The following is a 23,139-nucleotide window of genomic DNA, read 5'->3' on the forward strand; positions in this document are numbered from 1 at the left end:
TTTTTTTTAATCACTGGTTTGCTGCACTGTTAATTTACAACCCTGCTTACTGAACAAGGAATGATTTTTCATGCATTGGCATGTTTGAGGAAGTCTTCTGCACACAGCAAATTCCAACAGACAAGCATCACCTTGTCTAAGTGCACATCAGAGGACATTTCAGACTAATTGGTTTTTCACTTTCCACTTCTTTTTCAAACTTCGTGCTGGGAGGACAGAGCATGTGGCCACCCTTATATTCACACGACATAGGTGTTGCTTTCCTCCACCTTAGCAAGGTTTTTGCCACAGTGTCCTAGAATAGACTGTCACCCAAACCAAGGAGTAGGATAGGCTACAAGGTGGACAAATAGCTGGCTGGGATATTGGTCTAAAAATATAGTATTCAACAGTTCAAAATCTCTGTTCCAGGTGGTATTTCAGAGGATGCTAGGATGACGTTTCCATCAGAGACCTAAAGATCTTATATGTTCAGGAAATCTGTGGATGTTCCTAATTTGGAGGGTAAGAGAGACTGATATGCAAAGGGTATGACTCCCACTGTGAAGGACTTTGCCAGACTGGAGCAATGGGCTATCAGAAGAGTCATGAAAAAAAGCAAATACAAAATCCTGCATGGGGACAAGGAGGGATGGAAGAACTGAATCACCCATGCAATGGTACAGACCAGTGACTGAGAGGTTGGGTAGCAGCTCTGCCAAGAAGGACATGAGGTCTAGTTGACACCAAATTGAATGTGCATCAGTCCAGCCTTGTTGAGATGAATTCATTTACAGTTGGATTAATTAGAGCATAGCCAGCAGGCTGAAGGAAGTTGTTCCCCTCTGCTGGGCACTAGTGAGGCTGCATCTGGAATATATTCCAGTTCCAGTTTCCATTTTTGAGCCCTCACAACAAAAATAGTTTTTGCTTTGTCAAGCAAGCAGAGGAAAACAATAGAGGACTATCAGGATGCTTGCAAGTTTTGGTTGATTTCTGGGAAAGACGTGTGACAGGTGGGGGTGGCTACAGCACTTGTTTAACCTAAAGAGTAGGCTAAGGGGTATCTATTTTCCCTTTCTGGCTGTTTGTGAAGGATTTACGGACAGCTCAGGTTTGGATGGTGAAAGAAAACAAGGCAAAAAGTGGAAAAATTTTAACTAGCCATAAGGAAAAATATTTTTTATCACAAGAGTGGTCAAACACTATAGCAGATTTTAATCTGATTCTACAATTCTAATCACTTATGCATTACTTAAGTATTGAATAATTTAAAAAGTCTTCTTCAGCCTACAACTGTGTTCTAACTACCTATTCAGGGCAAGCTCTTTTCCTTTAAAACTATTACTCAGTACTCCTGCCATTCTTTAAGGGGACCAAATACAACAGTTGTTTCTTAACACCAAGTAGAATTAGATTAAGTGACATATTGATATCTCAAACTTTCTCTTTATTACTCTTATATTACTACCCTTTCAGACTTTTTAATGTTAACTTACAAAACTAATATATTCACATTAATTCTTTTCATGCAATCACATTACAAATAAAAACCTATAAATGTGTATGATGCTTTTTCTTTGTTAAAATATGATGATCTAATATGCTCCTTCAAGTTAGTAGGCTATAACTGAAGATTTTTACTTAAAACAAGGAGATATAATTGAAGCTGACCAAAAGTATTGCCCAAATACCCACTGCAATATAAATTTCCTGTTGTACATATAAGGTCATAAAAAATTTTAAAATTTTAAAGTATTGTTTAGGTATAAAGTAAGTAGAAAGTTTGTCTGCTAATATTTAAAGTTTTTATTTGATAATTTAGAAGTGTGCATTGTTTGGACCTGCCTTTCTACTTTTAAGTATCAGAAGGCTACAGCTTACTGTTCCCTTTCAATGGACCATGCAGTTCGGAGGTTAAAGAATTTGTTAAAGCTAACACCTGAAAATCGTACTCCTTTAGTAAAAACAGTAGTTATTCCTACTTTTAATGTTCATTTTCAGGGTCATTAAATTTTCAGCTAAATGAACTGTTGTAATGATATGGAGAGAGCTTAGGGTTGCAGTCCTTAGCTTGGTCAAAATAAACTATGTGGCTAGCACAGGTTTTTCCCACGAGAATTCTTCTTGTGTTTTATAAATAAAGATAAAGTTTGGATGTTATTGGAACAGTGTCCCAGAACTTGGACAGTGCAGGTCTGGCCAATCAGGCCTGGGGGAAGGCTTCTGACCGACCAATCTGGGTGACTTTTGAAAACTCTATATATATGATGAAATCAAAACAATAAAGGTCATTCCTTCTTGCCACTGAGAATTGGTGCTTTCATTACTCTGCTAGCTGCTCAACAGTGACAAAACTAAAGGTGGTGAAACTAGTACTTCATGGAGGAATGGCAGCAATGTTCTCCCATACCACTCTACACCAGTTCTCCACTATCTGGGGAACAAGGCTCCAAATTTGTGCAAGACTGAAAGCAAAAAGTGAATAGTACATCCATGATGTGACTGGTGAAGAGCCCATGTTTCTGACTTCTAGGAAAGCACAAGGAACAATGCAGTTTTTTTCCCCAATACATCTAGAAAGACCTGTCCCAACACCAAATGGAAAAAGGTGCCTTCATAGAGCTGACATTTGAATGGGAGTGTTTCCAATAGAGAGCTCTCTACTTTCACTAGGTATCTACCACCTCCCTGTCCTTGCTTTGATGAGTTGGAATCTTTCTTACAAGTTCAAAAGGTATTGAGCAGTATGCAAGAGATGAATCATTACAGAATAATGCAGGATTCAGTTAGTGGGGGTTTAACTGGAAGAACATCACTTTGCTGTGATAATGCCATTTAGGTTGGAGCTTTTGTTTAAAGCCCTTTTTGTTAAACCCCTTACATAAACTCTTTAGTACAAGGACACCTTCATAAAATGGGTACATTTTCCCCCTTTATGTAGAATCTATCAATGATTAATACTATTGTTGACTTCTGAGCAGGAACACTCCTTAAGTAAATAAAGACTAAGAGCAATGTATAACAGAACTTTGGACCTTATTGACATTTTCATAGAATTTCAAATTTCAAGAACTTTTCCTACTTCGCACAAAAGACAGTCAGTGAAATACTGTCACCACTGAAGTCAATGGAATCAGCTTTTTCTCATGGGGTCTTTTTATGAATGTTTACTTCAGAGATGCTATTGATTTCTCAAGTAAATATTGCAGATCTTTCATGAATAACAAACAGATAAAACTGAGTCATTACTCAAAGGCAGCAAAAGATTAAATGGACCCAAAGTAATTGTATTAGTAACTGTAATTAGTCATTTACTAGTAATTGTAATTGTAGACTTGGAATTTTGCAAATCATAAGTGCATTAGGGTAATGAGGACATACTTTTAGCCCCTGCACACAAAGTTTTTTTCAGACTATACATCATATACACACATTCACACATCATATAGATCATTCACATGTCATAGCCTGGGCAAACAGTAGCTTTACTTGAAAGGAAGACACTGGGTATCAGAAATTATTGGCATATTGCTTGGTTAGGTTTCAAAGAGTATCCTTCAGACCTCCTCCATTTAAAATGCACTGTTTGTAGAGGAGGATTTCACAAGGAGGATATCATTGCTTATTTGTTTTCTTGCTTTCACAGGGAAGTCACAAGTTTTACTTGGTACATGCTGTTACAGAATGAAGCAAAAATTACATGAAGAATAGAATGGTATTCTTCTGAATACAAAGGTAACTCGCTTTCTTTTTATTTTTTTCATGGGTTATTTTAAATTTATTTCAAAAAAAGTGAATACTTTGAGTACTTTGAGGAAAACAATACAGATTACTAAGGAGAAACTAACAGCACATTTGCCTTGTTCCCCCTCTCACTCCTTCCTAGAGGTCAGGGATGTGTTTACATTTCACAGAGCATCTGCGCATCCATTTGCTTTTTTAGAATTGCATAAACCACACCAACTTTCTCACTCTGAGGCAGGAACATTGCAGGAGAAATATGAGCCTATATGTAACTTTAGATAAAAAGGGCAGGTAATAATTTAGATAATATAGGACAGTGATCTAAGGGTCTTATGACAGCAGTAAGAGCAATATTTGGCTTATGACTTGGCAGATTCCTTCCTAGTCAGTTTATTATCCAAACAGAACTCACTGATAAAAAAAGACATTTTAAATTAGGTGGGGACCTGAGGGTTATGCAAACTCATAAGGTTTAAATTCGGTATAAACTGTTCTTAGAGCCATGATAGGTTCCTAAATAAAAAGGAACAATGCAGGTGCCTGAAAGATGATGTGATTTTAAAAATCATCAACCAAGACCTGTCTTGCTTGTTTTAATGCACTGGAAAGAGAAAGCATTATAACATACAATTCTGAAAACCTAATCACATAAAAGCAAAAATGGTGAAAATGTGTTTGTTTTTCAGAGACAGCTCAACAAGAACTTATCTCCAAGAAACCACCACCCTCAGGGCAGCTAAGAAGACTGTCCCAAATATCTTGAGCTTCTCCTAGTTCTGTGTTGCTTTCCTGTCTGCCTCCAAGACAGCATAAATGCTAATCTCTTTCTGGGTGTCAGTGCTGTATACTTCCATTTCCAGCAATAGATCTCAAGGGAAACAGATGCCTTTGTTCTGTCCTTCTTGACTGAGAATGAGCAATGGGGGTCATCTCTAGATGCATTTGTTTCTTCAGTAAACACACAAAGACATTGCTTGGCCTTCATGTTGCCAGCATGGTATGCCCTAGTCCCCTCCTCCTGCTAAAAATGAGATTAAAAACTAGGAAAAATATTAGATCATTTGCTCTGTACAAGTGTATTGAATAGTTCCATGAAGAATATTTTCTTCAATTTGTAACAGAGGAAAGAGTAAATGTGTCATCTCTTCATGTTACTTCCTGAGCAGCTTGTGGTGAACCTGACACAATTCTTCCTGACATATCTACGTGGACCAGAGTCCACCTGCACAGTCATAGCTGCAGAATACACATTAGTGGCAGGCCCCAGGGAGCCAGCACAAATAGTCAGCTTGTTCATCTGTACAAAATGGTATCTGACACTTTTCCTCTGACTATAAAGCTAATTATTTGCCTCTAGCTAACATTATTATAAGTAGTGAATGACTGTCATCCAATAAGACATTAATCAAAGGAAATAAAAATCATGCCAATAACAGCACTTACACATCTTCTTCTTTGCCATTGATTGACTTTGGTCTAATAAATGCAACACAATTTCATCAGATATATTTGTTCTAAAGGTCATGATACTAATTCTCCCACTGTTGTAGTACATTTAAGCTTTTTAATAAATTGGTTGATAGAAATTCTGTTCAAAGTGCTTGTTTAAAATATAAGGGAACTTTTAGAGGACAGTTCTATATATTTTACCTGCCTTGGAACAGACCAAGTTGGTGTCTAACCAAAGGAATTTTGCACTTTTGTTGTCATTGTTAATTTGGAACATGCTACAAACTCCTTTCAAGAATATCACAGCCACAGTAGTCTGACTTTACTATGTTGGTACAAGATGCTGCACTTTCTGAACTGACCTCAATAATGCATCAGTTAAATTATGTGTCTTGTCTCCTAGAGAATTCTCTTTGGAAATATCTGTCTTTCCATTAGATCTGCAAAATTCTCTTTCAATGGGCAAATTGTAAAGAAGGATAAGAGAAAAGGATCTAGCTGTTTGTTTCCTTCTATCTTATTTTCAAATATAGGAAGATCATCTGCATTATCAGAGGCTGCAAATATATACACACACATTTACACAAATACACATATGTACATATATGTGCATATACATACATTTTAGAGCTCCTGGTGTAGTGCAGTCTGCTTAATCTCAAAAAAAATGTTATCCTCAGAACTCACAGTGCCTTCTAATGATATACCTTTACTTCAGCAGTATATCAGAAACTTTACAGCTGAGATGGAAAAAAACAATATATCTGAGAAGTTCTACAAGGTACTCATGGTCTAACTTCACTTTGTGAGGGCACTTTGGGTCTTTCTTTGAGTAGTTCCATAGCAGACACTGTACCAACTGCTTTTGAGAGAATCAAGAAGGGGCTCCTGGGAGGCAGAAGGAAGGGGATTGATGGTGTAGAAATAAGCAGAAATGTCAAAGGCAAGGAACAAAGGAAGAGGTTTGGAAGGTTGTGATGAAGATTCAAACAAAAAGAGATATAAAATAGCTCTAAGTCCCTGGCACCCTGCACAGAGAGGCCAGGGATGCACATGGGAATAAGAGGCTACAGTCATGCTCCTATACTCCTGGTGCACAACAGCACTCTTGATCTACCCAACAAGTGAGATTTAAACCTCTTTTTGTTTTAATCTATTTTTGCCCTTTTTTCAGTGGAAATTGAGATAAACTGTGAGAATATGTTGATATGTTGTTAACAAACTCAGAATTCAGGCAAATCCTCTGCTTTTAAAATGTGAAGGGCTTGACTCCAAAACTCCCACAACATCTTTCAAAACTAAAAGAAAGTTACACATTTGGCAGAAATTATTGGCAAGCATCCATTTCATTTATTTAAATTATCATGTTTCTGCTTTTATACAAACTGGATTCTAATTTTAAAATAATAAATGAAAAATAAATTTTTATAAATATATAATTATCTTTCCTATCTGCATTTTTAAATTAATTAAAAAACTAGTCAAATAATTGTGACCATGCACCTGGTAAAAGAGGTTTCAGTAGTAAAAAATTCATTCTTGTGTCATAAACATACACATACTGCCATTATTGGTATTAAGTTATGCCTTCATAGGTGAATTTCTAAAATAGTATTGAAAATGTCCTATAATGAAAGATGTTCTATTACATTCTAAAGCCAGAGTAAAGATTATGATAGTTCATTGAATGACATATGTTTATTTCAAAACTGAAGCTATAATTCAACTTCATGCTCATGACCTTGTTGGATAAAAGGACTTGCCTGTGACAGCCAAACCTTTTTAGTTTTCTATACTCTCTGTCTCAAGAGAAAATTGATAATGACTAATAGATTGTTTCTGCTGTCACTGAATGAATTATCTAGGATCATAACCACTATGGTCCTCGAGTTTAGATATCTAAAAGTAGTAGGGAATTAGCCACTGAATTTAGACTTCAAGAAAATTTGTGTTCTTCTTCAAAGTCAAATAAAACTGGCACTGAATTTTGACACTGGGCAAACTTGTACTAGGTTTTATGTTTTCTTGACTGTCTTTTATGAAATTCTCAATAACTAATTATCCTAAGTGCTTCCAGTAGCCGTTGTAATATCTGGTATTTAAAACAGAAGCTGTATCAGTGACTGAAAATTGTGGAATGTGTTATTTAAATATAGCTGCGTAATTTAACAAATGGCATAATTTAACCATTCCCACTTGCTTACATCCCAACAGCACATATCAGGAACCTGAAGCATAAAGGTTAGTGTTATTTCAAATTCACATAAGCAACACAGGTGGCAAAACAACTCTGGTTCTTTTCTTCACTGTTCACTGATCATTAAGAACAATTAATATTTATGTAGTCTCTGCACTGGACAAAAGCAGGTTTGGAAGCTCAGCACATTTTTACAGATCAACTCTAGATGAGCTGTGCAAATAAAAGATAAAGCTAGCATGCAAATGCTTAAACCCTTTAAATGTCAAGTGATTACCTCCTTAGAGATGAGTGTCTCATTTTCTGGAATAGGCACCATTGGATGACTGGGCTGCCAAGACAAGATGTCACAAGTTGGAAAAAGCATAAGGTTAAAAACAGGAAAAATACATCCATTATCAGTTCAATTTCTATATAAAATATTGTTAAAAATTAATATTAAAGCAAATACCCTCAGACATACAAAGGATAGCAAGGCAATGAGATCTCATTTGTGTTCAGCAGACTCTTACTATTCCTTGTCTGTATGAAAATCTATTTCAAGGTACGGTCTGTTTTCTGTTATTTTATATTCCCATAATTAAAAGGGTGGGGAACGGAGTAATCCCTTTTGAATTTCAAAGAGGCATCTCAAGAAAAATCACAGTAAGAGCAACTGCTTTATGATATATTTAGATACATATATCTTTCATCTGAGTGATGAAGTTTGATGGCTGTGATTCAAGTGAAGAACCATACAAACCTCAATGAGATTTTAATTAGAATGCAGGTAAATACATCATCTGGAGTTTATAAAGGCAATAATAAGATCATAAGCTTGTGACATTTTCATATAGAGTGACATGGAGACATCATCTTCAAAGAAAAGGTTGCTGAAAGTTTTGGGATTTGAATATTTTAGAATTCTACAAAAACAAGATTGGAAGAAGCCTGCTATTTTAAATGTATCAAAGGCATTATTTTGTTTTGGCATTTAGATCAAATAGTAAATCAGAAAATTCTGTGTTGCTTAAAAATTTTGCTCTTCTAAGAAAATTGATTTTCACACTGTGCTTTCTGAGAAGCAAAACTGATCTGCTAAACTCACCCTGTACACAAAGAAAGATACTGAAATGGAATATACTCTAATTTTCTGCAATTACTTTATGGATGTGCTATGTATTGCTCTCTTCCTTTGTAAATTTGCCCTGATTCCTTTCCAGGGAAGAAGTAATTTACCTTAGCAACAACAGAAGCTTTGAACCATTTAACTTCTTTTTTTCTTTATTATTATTATTATTATTATTCCCAAACCCAACAAGGCAAGTGAATAATTTTAGGCAATGAGTTTATTTATTTATTTATTTATTTATTCAATAATATTTTACAAAGGAATACATTTAGACAAAAGAAGGCTAAGGAAGTGGTAAGGTGCCTAGATCCTCTCAGTGGCAACATCCCTCCCTCTGATGCTCATGTGGCTCCCAATGCCAATCAGGCAGCTGCCAAGGCATCCCCCAGACCTCCCACCACCCCCCTGCTGCATCACACACAGGAGGGGTTTGATGGTCTGCATTGGAGACAAAAGTCCTGTTTCCAAACCCAGCATCCTGGGATCACCCTGGTTGGACAATCCTTGATGGTACACAGGTACAAAGTTCTAGCAACACCTGTGGTATCTTGGTATATTTCATTGAATTATCCCTAGAATTGAGATACTCATTTCCTCATCAGAATATGGTACTTCTGCATCCCAGGCAAAGCAGGAAGGGTCAACCACAAAGAGAAAAAAAGTCTGGCCCATATTCTGTTCACTTTCTGATGTGTGGCTAAACCTTCTGAGAAGAAATGTCCACTGCTCACAAGAAAGAAAAGCTCTCTGTCAGACAGTGATCTGACAATGCAACAGCTTTTTCTCAAATTGCACAGAGAGCAAATCAATGAAAAATGCACTTCTATTATATTATCTCATCCTGGCCTTTCTTGCTGATATTCATTGCCTGCCCTGTTAACCTGAAGTGCCCCTCTGAGTCATGATTCTGCCTTACCTTTTTCCTTGAATATGAGGTCTCAAGTCCCTCCTAAGACGTGACAAAAGTAATTATATTTTTTGTCCAAGAAATTTATTTGCTTCCTTTTTTTGATAGTATCTTCTTTTCAAACTAAAGAGCCAACATATCTGACAGTCTCCATGGAGAGGAAAATTATTTCTATTCTCTGGACAAAAACTCTTGGTAGTGATTATTTTGGAGGAGCTTAATTGAAAGACAGCAAGGAGTTCACTACATAATAATGAAGAAAAAAATTAGTTAACAATATACAGTTCTCTCTGTTTCCACAGGGCTTCTCTGACTTAAAACCCTTGAAGTTATCATAGAAGAGTCTGTATGTTCTACTTGTCAGGTGGGTCTAGTCTTAAGGAAGTCACACATGGCTCATTTATAAAGAACTTTAAGTAGTAATTTCGTGAATATGGGACACGTAAGTAATGTGCTGCACCCATTTTCTGCTGAAATAACATTTAGTCTTGCAGGTCTAAAAGGAAGGTGTTGGGTTTTTCCCTGGAATCATACAATTCTGTCTCTGCCAGCTGCAAAGGAAATTAATGTCTTGGCCTGGGTGACTTAATCCTAAAGAACTGGAGGCCAATTATCTGTGTTATTTCCATTAAGTGTCAATGCAAATTGAAATGTGTCTGCCTTGCTGTAGAAAATGTCCCATACCTATCCTTTCTGAGTTTAACCAAGAGGATACAGAAACTTATTCTGATTTTTCCTTAAAAATATGATTTTTTGGTGTACCTCAGTGCACCACACAGTCAACTTAAAAGTACCCGAATGTGAAGTAGGCAGAATGAGGTTGGATCAGGCTTTTCATACTAGACATTGTGTGACTATCACCCCTCAGAGTCATATAGGAATGTGCTTTTGTCCACCAGATCTGTGTGAATGCAACTCGAACTTTGTATTTTTCATGGGTGTGTGTCAGTGAGACCTCATCAAACTCTGTCACTGGCATTCTTTCATCTTCAGGTCAAACCAGCTGGCAAGAAACCCCATCTCCTATGCAAATGTGAAAAGATAGTGTCTGTTGATGGTGGGAGATTATTATTGCTTTTATAATTTCTACTCTTCTTTCCTTTGACAGTTACAAGATTCTGCATTACTCTTACAAGGTTAATCAATAATATTTAACTTTTCCAGACATTACTCAGATTTCTGGTAATGTGACATTTTTTCTGTATTATTTCTAAGAACAGTGAAAGAGCAAACTAGACAAATCTGCATTTGTGCCTGCAAAACTGTGCTGAGGAGAGGACAGTATCTTTACAGTATAAGTACTAGCAGCATGTAACTCCAAAGAGAAATTATATACCTGCCCAAACTAACCTCTTACACACTTAGACATGGCCTAGAAAGAGGTGGTTGTATAACATCTTCATTAGACCTTTGCTCATTTAGTTCTGTAATTAACAAGACATATTTGCCTTCAAAAGGTCAGTTGATGTTTATTGTGCTATGAATCACAGCTGCCTCTGAACTAATATAAAGCTTTCTGAAGTGCTCTCAGTGTAAGATATTTTTCATAAATCTAAGTCGCTCTCTAGAGGGTCTGCAGCCTTTGATAATTGAGGCACTGGTTTAAAACTGGAACTAGTGAGAGATAGCATATGTAAGAAATACGAATATTTCAACTATAGTAACTAGAGAACATTTACACTACTCTGTCAAGTCTTTAATCCCTTTTGAAAATAAATTAGGTACTCTAGACCCTTATTAAACATAGATACATTCCTTCATAATACGAAAAATTACTTCTTTCTCAAAGACTAAAAACATTTGTTTAAACATGCACAAAAAGCCAACACTTTCATAAAACAGTTTTCGTGTCTCCACTTATATCTGAGTGATAAGGAGCATGAAATACTTGGTACCAATAAATGGTAAAACATCTACAGAAGCAGAGCAAGGAGTACTTTCAACTAAGGGGAAAGAAAATAATATAATGTAGAGGGTCAATTTATGATTATAATGTCTCTAGTCTCTTTGAAATGATACAGTATAAAATCTATTTCACAGATTCAGTCAGTTAAGCACTGAATTCTTTTGCATCTTTTACCTCTATTTAAAAGGCAAAGTAGAAACAGTGATCACAATATAGATTTACAATGTGCCTTCAGACTAATGCAGTAGAATATCCTGACAGACTTGCAAATGTTTTTTATACACTACTGTAGCTGTGCATTTTTGTTTTGAAGATTTCAAAACTCTTTCCACGTACTGATGAGTACCTGCAAAAAAGAAACAACTCTCACACAACCAGTTTCCTGGCCAGTTCTTACCAAGCACAGGCCCAGAGGACACCAGAGTGTGGTGAGACTGAGAGATTTGAATCTAGATACAATGAATCATAGAACCATAGAAAGGTATTTCAGTACTTTCAAAATTTAATCTGTATTGGAAAGAAAATGTCAGAAATTACAACAACACAAGTATTTGAAATTTCCCTCAGCATATTGACTCTGAACTATTTGTGGACTCATGGAATTTGAATCATTGCTAAAATTGATGATGCTTCCTGGTCCAAGGAAGGGGTTAATTTCTCATTGAATGAGAACATCCACACAATTTTAACTGCTTTCCAGGTCAGTGTGAAATGAATTTGATTTAATTTTCAGAGCTGGCTTCCCCCACATATTTTCCTACCAGATTAGCTGCAAAATTGGATAGGCCCTCTTTTCTGAGCAAGCTTCTGATGGAAGAGCAATCTTTGACCTTAGCTACATTAAATCCAAACCAGAAATTCTGAATGAATCTTGAAGAGTGTACATCTGAAATTGTCATCTATTATATAAAAATTTGCATTATCATATTCTGTCCATAATATGACAACCAAAATTATAGCTAGTGTTTAACTGAGAAAAGAGATAGCTAGTTCACAACATCTCTGCAAATCAGTAAATACTGACTTATGCAATTCAAGCTCTGAATGCATCTGGGATTTCACCAGAACTAGTTATATTTTATGCTTTTATCTAACATAACTGAAAGTGGAGTGAATTAAGACCATATTTCAGAGTACACATTATACAATACTTGCACTAAAAGTTAAGTGAACTCTAATTTTCCCTTTAAAATATAAAGTTTCCAAAGGTCTATCAGCTATCTGTTTATTTTTCCTAGATACCTGAGTAGTTTTTTTTTACAATCTAAAAAAACAGTAAGAAATTGCATAGAAAAATCTGTGTGTTGTGAGGTCTAAGATATAAATTTATATATAGCTCTGGGTGTTTCAGGATATTTTCTGTAAATTATGATTTTATTTTTCCTTCAGCCTTTGCTTTTTCACTGTCTTCAATAAAAATTGTACAAGTATAATTTTTGTTTCTCATACAGGTTTCACGCATGCCAAATCTTGTTTGATATTCTTTACTCAATTACATATTTCTGCTAATGCTGTTAATAACAGCCTTTACCTCTGCGTTGCTTCTGTTCTCAGAAATTAGTTGTTAGCTAGGGCTGGAATTTCTATAATATTTGGGAATGTTTATTGTATATAAAATGCCTGACTGAAATCCACTATGCAGAAGACTACATACCATCACCCTAGAAAGCCAGATATAAGGATGAACTGAAATTTTATTATATAGAGACTTCTAAGAATGAAGACAAAGCATTTTATAGCACTGTTTGGTGCTTAAGACTGGTTTAATCTGTCCCAGCAGAGACAGCCTGTATAAACGAGAAGGCAGAAAGAAACAGAAGTGGCTGTAACTATGTTTCAAGAGGAAACTTGAACATTCCTGGGTGTGTTCAGTGGGAAGCACATTTTGGTTTCTAAGCACAGAAAGTGCCTGCTGGGGCTTGATCCCATTGCGTTGTGTGCATGTTTTTTAGATTAACAGAGGTGCACCAAAGAAATGCCAGGTCCTGTCATCAACAGCTTCTCCTTCTGGAAGTACGACAGAAAAGCTCTCAAACTTGTCTAACTACCCAGGCCAAAAGGAGTGGCAAGGTAATCAATTCCTTTTGTTTTTCTTTGGAAGAGCTATCTCCAGAAAAATGCGTAGCAGAGTTCATTCCAGGTGGTGCCAGACTTAGGACACCTCCACAGTCCTTGTGTGTTCCTGGGTCTCCTGTTGAGTCTAAACTATCTTCAAGTTCTTTTGCTAAATCAATGGCTTTGAAAAAAGCTATTGATTACCAAGTTATGATCTTTCTAAAAAGTGCTTCAAGAGAAATGCCTTTCTGTAAAGATGAGCTGAGCAGGAACTCCATACACATTTTCTGAAGGCATTATCAAACAAAGTCAAAAGTGGTAGAAATTTCATGTAAATATGGTATCATTAAAATAAATCATTAAACCCAAGAAATGCCATAATATACAAAGAAGACACAGCAATATTAAGCATTAATATTTTCCCAACAAGGAGGTCCAATTTGTAGCACCGCACTAATGAACTTGTTTACCTCTGATATCTTTTTCTACACCAAGACAATTTTTCTGGATCACTGATTGTAGAAGATTGATCAACCACAATACACCTACATAAGTGAAACATTTAAATATCAAAGTTCAAAACAGAGAAAGAAACTGTCTTCTAGAAAATAAAAGCTGCTGGGATGGTGTCTGGGAGAAAAGTGCTTTTCCATGGCAACCTTGAAAGGCTGCTGTATTCACAGAATATCAATTCCCACTATGCTACTATTAATCTAACACAAACTCCAACGAGTAGGAGATTGGATGACGAAGTAAACACCACTGATTTCTTTTTAAAAATAATAAAGATTCACTTTAAATATTCTGCTTACCTATGAGCCTGGAGACCAGCAAATGACTATGGCAAGTTGACACTTTCAGCATGACTACATTTAGTGATTTGAAGAAAGCTCCATTCCCACTCATTTCTTGCCTCTTCACTTGGCAAGTCATTCCTTTCTCCTTCAAAATGACAGCTGGTTCTCTAAAATCTAGTGGTCTCTGCCCTGACAGATATTTCAATCGATTGTTCCTCCTATAAATCATAGAACCTTAGAATAGCACAGATTGGAAGGGTCCAGCCTTTTGTGGGTAAGACAGCATAGATGAGATCACCTAGCACCCTGTCCAAACACATCTTGAAAACCACCTCTGGTGGAGACTCTACCACATCCCTAGGGAGGTTGTTCCAGTGATTGTCCCTCTCATTATAGAAAAAAAAAAAATCTTTTGTATAAGATGAAACCTCTCCTACTGCAAGTTGTACCTATTGTCCCATGTCTTCTCCATGCAGGTCCCTGTGAAGAGAAAGCTTCCACCCTCTCTGTAACTACATTTTAAGTACTGGGATTGTGTGATGAGGTCCTCTCTGAGCCTTCTCTTCTCCAGGAAGAAAAGACCTTACTACTTCAGTCTTTCCTCATAGGGCAGGCTCTCCTTCCCAGACCTTTGATCATATTTGTGGCCCTTCTTTGGACTCTCACCAGTCTGTCTGCATCTTTTTTGAATTGTGGAGACCAGAACTGGACACATTATTCCAGGTGCAGGGTTGTGTTCTTCTACCTGACACAGTCCTCCCTTAAAGGCTGGAGGGATTCCCATCAGAAGCATGCTTTGCAGTTAACAACAGAGCTACACATTTCCTCAGGCTCTCCATCACTGCAGTACTTGTATATAAGTCCTTTTACCTGAGCTGTTTTGTTGCAATCAAAAGGAAAAGGAGCTTTCTTAATAATAAAAATTTTAACTCATTAATAATTAAAGTCTAAAGAGTTTAAATAAGAGCAGGAGCACCTAGTGGCTGGGCAATAGAGTGGGGAAGGGAAGGAAAGGAAAAGAGAGAAAACAAAGCAAGTAGGAACAGAAGCAGGTCACTGAAATGGGCAACATTTTTATTTCAGAAGCAGCCTGTGCACAGATGAAAGGAGAGAGACACAATACCTTGATTCCCACTGCCTCCTCCAATGAAATCTTAAAACCACATTGGGAAATTATTTGGGACACAGCTTCTGGATTTCATCATTTTGAACAGTTATAATCTACAAAACCTGCCAGGTCTATCTTTCAGCTTCATCTGTGTAATTTCATCATCTACAGAGATTCAGGTACTTCAAAAAAAACCAATTTGGCACTGAGCAAGACTGCCTAAACAACACCACAGTGCCCTTTCAATAAGCATTTCAGATCAAGACAGCTGATATTATCTCACACCCTGAGCCAACAAATGAAATAATCAGGGTTTTAGGAGCTCACCATATCCAGTCTCCCTAAGACAGGTGATCATTTTTGTTGTTCCCATTTCCCATTCCTAAGGGAACACTTGTTTAAGTGTTAAGTGCAGGTGAAGAATAACAACTTTATTCACTGTGACTTCCTGTCCCTTTTCAATACTGTATTTATAACATTCAGAATGGTTATAAGAATTTGTAGCAGCAGGTTTTTTCCCTCTAGTGGAAGGTGAAGCAAAACACAACCTATAAATAGAAACATAACATGCATAAATTGACTGTGTGGACGCTGACCACGTGCTTATTGGGTGGCTGGAGAGACAGTAAGTGAGTCACTGTGTATTATTCCTTACCTTAAGGGATGAGAAATGGAGAGGGGAAACTCCAGGGAATTTACAGAAATAGCATTCTGAGTTTAGTAGAGAACGGAAAGAAATTCCCATGCTGTCAGGGTGTTGTTCACAGAACAGTTTTAATTGTTTGAAATTTCAACACCTTATACTGTGTGTATTGTGCTGTGTTTTCTGCTACTGCAAGTATTTATGACAATAAATTAAATAGATTCTTTTCAAAAACATTAATAGCTCAGCTTTTAGTTGGGTGGTGCAGTAAATAATAGGCAAATATTGTCAGGAATTTTATCAGCATATACTGATTCAAATGTTAAATATTGATCATGTGAACAAAATCAAAATTAATCTTCATTTGGTTATTGAAGAATGTTAGTATTGTAGAGCAAAACAGAAGCACTAGAAATTCTAACTGCTGCATATTTGCTTTTGGGGTGAAAAAACTTCTGTTTGTATTAAAATAACCTGACTGATATCTGATTCTTCTGTTTCCCAAAGAACAGCTAACAAGACATACCAAAAAATGACACTATTTTAGTTATTTTCAGACACTTTTTTCCTGACTTATTCACTTTTCCATTCAAATTTCTGAGGTTTTAACATTGTTTTCATTAGCAACAGCAAATATCCATTTTCATTATAAAAAAATTGCTTTAGTGGTCATATGAACCGTTTGTTGGTTCATGTGAATGCCTTCAATGAACCAGGAAACTTTTTGAAAATATTTGATTGTAACAACTTTTTTGCCCAAGTAAACATGGCAGCCCAGGTCAGTAAAAATTTAAACAGGACTTTTGTTCTGTTTAAACCAGTCTCTCAGATGTGAAAAAGTGTTTTTATTCAGGATGTCTCAAAGACAGAATGGAAAGTTGATTTTAGTTCTAGTTCATCCTCATAAGTGGGTAAAATGGTGAATTCTTTAAATCCCACAGCATGGAGGGGCCAACATCACACACAATTGACATTGCCTATTAATCTAAGTTATGCTTCTAGTCAATGGGGAGAGAAAGTAATTTCCAGGTATTTCTTCAGAGTCTGACAGCTGATCAACATTCATTCTCTGCAGAGATGATATGTCTTTCCAAAGCAGTCTTGACTCCCTGTCAAGCGTGCCTGAAACCAGTGACACATATTTCCCCCTTGTACTTCCCCAGAAAAGGAAACCATGACATAGCCCAAAGAAACAGCACCTAATGCCTAAGTCTTAACCTCTTGCATCCCAAACAACATACGCTGTAAATCTCAGGGCGGGACAATCTCTCCTGGCATCAAGGTGTCATCATTTGCAGCCAGATTCTGTGTTAGAAAAAGAGGACAAGGAAGGGATGCATCTGAGAGCTTCCAAACAACATTTTTATGGATTTCCACAATTGACACTTTTCTAACACCAGGCAGGGACTCTCTTGAGGTACTATGAATACTTTGTTCCAGCTGCTCTTCAAAAAGACTTCAGTTAAGTTGTAGGACAAAATTTTCAGTTCATTAGACAGCCCTGTTACCCACACACCTTGGACTACAGAATTTTTTGTCTAACTACTCCAATGCTGTTTCAAAAATGACAAAAATATCAGCAATAACAGGATTCACTTTGTAGTGGCAAGACATAACTGCTTGCTAGGATGACAGATAGAACCACTGGAAAATTCTGTATTTCTCTCAGGTAAACCTCCCTTCATCCAATCACCAAGGAAAAAACAAATACTCTATTACTTTAGTGTGGGAAAATGTTAAAACTAATCTGAGCATGAGGAATGACATAGATTATTCCTTCTTTAGAGAGGAAATAGTTTGAATGAAGAGTGGAGGGAGCCTGCCCTTACTGATCTAGAGGAAGCAAGAGCCAACATGAGCTGTGTCAAGGGAAAAACTATAATATCTCCAGGGAAGCTGAACACACAGGCTCATCTGAGATGCTTCTCCCATACCACTTGCCAGCACTGAATATTAATAATTCAGCTGAATTCTGCCTAGAATTAAAAGGATAAAAGGCTACAAAGCTCTTGAATCACACCACACTTGATGCTCACCTTATTGTACAAAGGGTTATGTCTGTAAGGGCTATAAGGATTCCCATGAACATCACACATGATGGAAGACAAGTGGCTGAAAAGTCAAGGGTTTGCACAGTCAGTGAGGGAGATGGATGGAGGACACAAAAGGGACCTAGTTGAAGGGAAAAGTTTAGTTGGATACAGAGAGTGTAGGAGAGCAGTCCTCTATGAAAAAAAAAAAATAAACAGAAACAGATTAATGGGTGCAAAAAAGAAGTTTGGGCAGAAAACAAAGTCTTGCACCATGTTTCATGGGTCTTGATGGTTAACAGGAAAGGTACTCAACTTTCAAGCCAATACAATGGATCTACACTAAGCATTTTCATTGGCATGAAAGTGCACACACAAAAACCTGCAGTAGATGCCCCATTAAACCAGTTATAGTTATACTTTGACTGGGGTCCAGTTCATCTCCCTCCTGCAGCTCAACTGGTGCTCAAGGGACAGAGAAGGAAATCCCTGAAGGATCGTGTTCTAGGATAAAATGGTCATGTTTGGGAGATTTAACAAGACAGTGGGCTGAGAACAAAACTAATGTGAAAACAGTGTCTGAGAAGTACAAAAGAAGGCCATATGTGTGCATGAGCAGGAGCACTCCAGGCTTTATAACAAGATTCCAAGAAGCCTTTTCAGATATTTAAGAGTTAAACCAGTGAACAATATTTTTTGCTGCTCTAAGTTGTTAGTAGTTAATAGTGTTTCTGGTTAAGAGAACCCAAAACTTATGCTCTTTTTGCATCTAAAGGATAAAACCTTTTTTTAAAAAAGATTTTCAAAAGATATGGGAAAGAGTCAAGGAGGCATACCCAGGTTTTGGCACGCATCTCGCACTTGGATTTTGTCAAGACTGTTGACACAATACATCTTGGATTCTCACCCAGTTGGCTGCCTGTCTAGACTAGAAACTCCCCCGTGCCGTGCCTTTGAGCTCAAGAACCAGGAAATTTGTGACAAGAGCTGTGATTAGTTCCGGCAGAAGCTAATGCATTGCCCACCAAAAGAGAGAGCATGAGCAAACAGCAGATCAGAGCTCAGCAGCAGCGCAGCCACTTCACACCAGCCTTGCCTCCTGCCGTGCCTCGTCAAAGGCACCAGTCCTGCTTCTGTTAATGATAAACCTTGGCAAACTGGTCTCACAAGTTCACACCAAGTGTAGCTAATATCCCTTTAGTTCATCCTTATCTCTCTTCCTCCATTGCCCAAGGTAATTTATTTTTTGAATGACAAAGGAGTCTGCATACATCCTTGCTAATAAATATTTGCAAGTACATGAATTCTCTAACATTCGTTATGAGTCATTTCATATAATTATGAACAAAATACTTAATTTTCCTTAAAAAATATTCTTTTTCCCCAATTTCAAATTAAAATCTTCATAAAGCTATCATGTCAGCACTGCTCAGGAGTTATATGCACTTCCAATTTATTTTATGGTGTTTTTTTGAATGAAGTGGAGCACACTTACAAAATTCCTGAAATGTTACTGAAATGTATTATGAGAAAAAAATTCTTTCTCATGATGGGAAAAATAGAATCTCCAGTAAAGGCATCTAAAAATGTGGGAAGCTTAATACTGCTGCATTGAAATCTCAGAAATATTACATTCTGTCTGTTTGAGGGGTGGATATCCACTAAATAACAGTAATACCAGTTGTACATGCCCTCAGGGGAAAAAGAAAAAAAAAGTGGCAGCATATGCTAACATGAAAAAAACAAAAAAAGCCAAAAGAAAATGCTATTTTCCTTGGTTTATAAATTTTATTTCCACATGAGTGTAAATCTGTACACACTGTACCCAGAACACAGATGAAGAGAGCTATCTGTAAGCTGAGCTACATCCTTTGCAGATGGTCTTTACTAATTTATATATATTTTTCTCTGTTAATTACTTTGGATTATCTGCATGAAAACATCTACCTGTTAAAGGAAAAAATACTGTTTATTTATAAGGGAAATGGACTTTTCTACATAGGGACATTTTTTAATGAAACGAAAAGCAAACAAGCTACTCTCTGGTGTGCAAAAAACCCAGTGTGTTCTACAGAGGGATGGGAAGCTGAAGTTCAGCAGTTACAGCTGGCTGCATCATTTTGTCTCAAACTGAATGTCACCCACATAGTCACCAGTGCTCAGTGTCACACTGAGAGGTTTGGCAGGGCAGGGAGGTACTACTGAGGTCTAAGAGAAATCAAAAGAGATACATTAATAAAGCTGATGCCATCTGGAATCTCATCTAATCTCTACCCTCCTTGAAGATTCAGTCTGAAAGGGTCTATCCTTTCACAATGGGCTACGTGAAGGAGAGGCAGTAACATTACCTAGAGAGGTTGCTGTTGGCAGCAGAATTAGAAAGAAAGGAAAAGAAAACTCAGAGAGAGGGAGACAATAGAAATGTAAGAGCTGAACTTGCCAGCATGACTGGAATGATCTTCAAAGGAAAACAGGGAAAATCAGTAACAGTATGAGCACTTTTGCCCACAGCCACAGTCAATGCCTGCTAAGTTTTTATCTGAGGACAAATGGATTAGCACTGGCTCTTCCACAGAGGGCAGAATGCCTAACTCCCAGTCTCCTAGTTTTAATTCCCAGCTCTTATATCCCATGAAAGCAGGAAATTTACCTGATTTGTGGGGAAAATTGGTAGGAACAACTCCCCCTCTTTGGAAGTCAGCCACTGTGCAGCCAAAAATGCTCTTACTTACAGCAGATAAAGAGGGAGAATGAGTCTTCAGTCATTACAGGCTAAAAACCCCATGGTTAGAGACAACCAGTGCAATTTTCAAGCTGTTGCCTTGGCACCGAGCCCAGCTGCACAGTCAGTGCTGCAGCCTTCCTACTACAGGCACTAAAACCCCTCAGGAAAGTTTCACAGATGCTGTAAGATTGTGAGCATCCTCACTTGGGCATCCAAGACTCCTCCACCCACAAGGGACTTACATCAGCACCATGAACCTACTCTGGGAGGCAAGAGCTGAAATTCAGAGCATATGCTGTCCTGCTCAGCACTTTAGTGTTTTCCCTAGATCCCCATATTGTTCTATTAATGAGACCACCGCTGGAATCATACAGCCATTTCTCACACAAACAAAAATTTCTCACACAAACAAAACAAACACAAACTAGCTTCTGTTAAGTGAATCCATCTCAATACAAGTCACAGTACTTCTTTTTTTCAGAATAAAGATGTCATAATGGAGATCTTCCAAAATAACAAATATTTTACCACAACTTCTAATATTACTTAGCTTAGGACAAAAATACTAATTTATCAGTACTATAAAGCATACAATATAATTCTTTTAAATAAAGGAAGCAGAACTGAACCTATTAATTGTGAAATTAACTTTTCCATCTATTAGGGTCATTGCAATATTTGTTTCATTCATTTTAAAGTGTATCTTTTATATAAAATAATTTCAGCCTTTGTTGTAACAAACACATTGGACTTATGCTGTCAGTATTTCAGCAATACGTGCCCAAGTAATTTATAAAGTGTAAGTTGTTTGGTTCCCACAATTAGCTTCAAATGTAACGGTGTTTCAAGCTCTGGCAATAACCCCAGGTTTGTATTTGCCTGAAAAGATGAAGTTTGGTGATTACATAGTTCTTTCATCAGTAAAATTACAGCCAGCAAAACCAGTGTCCAGCCCTGATGAAAGGGACGTATGAGTGGCCCCTGCCTTTGCAGGAAGGCTCTAACAAGGTGGCCTAGGGCAGAAGCTTCTAGCAAGAGCTCCAGATAACTCTCCTGTTCTTTCATCCCAGGCAAATGGTGGCACAGTACCCTGGCATCAGAAGGTTAAAGCATGAATAACTCACTATCAACTTGCCTGCAGTCACTGAACTCAAGTATTCACTCTCAACCTCAAAAGTTCAAAGTCACTATTTTCATTCATTTTTTCTTATATCTTATATAAACTCCACATTCTATAGAAACCTTCTGATGCCACCCATATGTGTTGCTGGAACCCACACATACTGCAATTATTTCCCTCTCTACTGCTACCATACTCTTAAGAAATTATTGGATTTTTCTACATCAAGTCAGATCTATGGAAAGGAATTGGAAAAGCTAAAATTAAAAGCTTTATTAAACTCTGTTTTAAAAGGAAGAAGAAAGGGCTTCCATTGCTAAAATTTCTAATGTGTCTAGAGAGGCATGGGAGTAAGAGAATTCAATTAGTAAGGTATTTTACTCCCATAGTGTCTGACAAGAGGACTATTCATTTTACTTCCCTCCAGATGGAAGATTCAAAACATACAGATAAGTTAATAACTCCTACAGGGACATTCAGATTATGTATCATATCCAAGGTTTATTTCCCAATAATGCACACAAACGCAAATGCATGAGAAAAGGCTGTCACAGCCATTTATCTGGAATTTCTCTGAGGTAATGCCTCATACAGTAGGTCAACAAAATTCAAGATATGTTTTGAAAAGTGATCCTTTGGCTTCATGCAGAGGGCTGTGAGAGGAGATGGCACCTTTGATGCCTACAGGCTGCCCTGTAATGCCCATCACATGTGGTAGAGCTGTACTCTCAGTCTGTGGAGGGACATGGGAGAGGTATGGACCTGGAGGAGCTATGCCCTGGCGAGTGAAACAGAAACACAGAGGGGCTTCTCTGCAGCCCCCCTTGGAGAGGAAGGTGTGAACCTTGCCCAGTCCTTGCTGTCATTTCTCTTCAGAAAGGATTCAGGTCTGGGCCCCAAACGAAGGAAACACTTTCTAGAAGTATGATCTAGACATCTGTTCGACAGGGAAGCCCAGGATTTCAACCCTCTTTTTTACTATGTTTCTTACAGACATCATAAAGAGGTCCTCTCCTCAACACACAGGTTTTTACATCACCAGAAAAAAATGACCCTGCAGAAAGCCTGGCTGCCCATCTCACCTTGAAGACTTTTCTTTAGGAGACAGGTGCCCCTTGGAGAATCATCTAACTTTGTAAAAAGAAGAGACCAGGACAAAATAAGGATCTGTGTTTATCCCTTCATCTCTAAGAAAACTAGCTGAGGCTACAAAATCCTTCAGAGTGAGAGCTACTCACCTGCTCAATATTTTGATCACTGATTTCTTCAAGGTACTTTTTAAAAGGATTGGGTTGATAGGGCTCCTCTTTTTGCTGTGCACTCTTTCCTTTCACCAGCACAGGCCGAATGACACCAGGTTTTGTC

At 37.4% G+C, this 23,139-nt stretch overlaps 1 protein-coding gene and 1 long non-coding RNA gene across 16 annotated transcripts in view; one reads left to right on the plus strand and one right to left on the minus strand.

The window, feature by feature from the left end:
* Nucleotides 1-23,139, minus strand: part of MLIP (muscular LMNA interacting protein) — a 101,839-nt gene that overhangs the window by 2,588 nt on the left and 76,112 nt on the right. For 4 of the 15 annotated variants that reach the window (XM_085056643.1, XM_085056641.1, XM_085056645.1 and 1 more), the window contains one exon: nucleotides 7,650-7,703. In XM_085056643.1, the coding sequence (XP_084912769.1) occupies nucleotides 7,650-7,703 (54 nt within the window). Of the gene's footprint in view, nucleotides 1-7,649; nucleotides 7,704-17,963; nucleotides 18,012-22,295; nucleotides 22,508-22,556; nucleotides 22,906-23,012; nucleotide 23,139 lie in introns of those variants that run through there. The other 11 variants (XM_085056636.1, XM_085056631.1, XM_085056638.1 and 8 more) reach the window with 9 other exon arrangements.
* Nucleotides 379-10,569, plus strand: LOC146440190 (uncharacterized). The gene is made up of 6 exons (XR_014851074.1): nucleotides 379-504; nucleotides 3,629-3,717; nucleotides 5,897-5,956; nucleotides 7,390-7,416; nucleotides 9,693-9,754; nucleotides 10,499-10,569. It is a non-coding gene; the product is annotated as an uncharacterized LOC146440190 (long non-coding RNA).

Source organism: Lichenostomus cassidix, chromosome 3 (genome assembly GCF_008360975.1).
Source record: "Lichenostomus cassidix isolate B80296 chromosome 3, HeHo_3.0, whole genome shotgun sequence".
Classification (NCBI taxonomy): Eukaryota; Metazoa; Chordata; class Aves; order Passeriformes; family Meliphagidae; genus Lichenostomus; species Lichenostomus cassidix.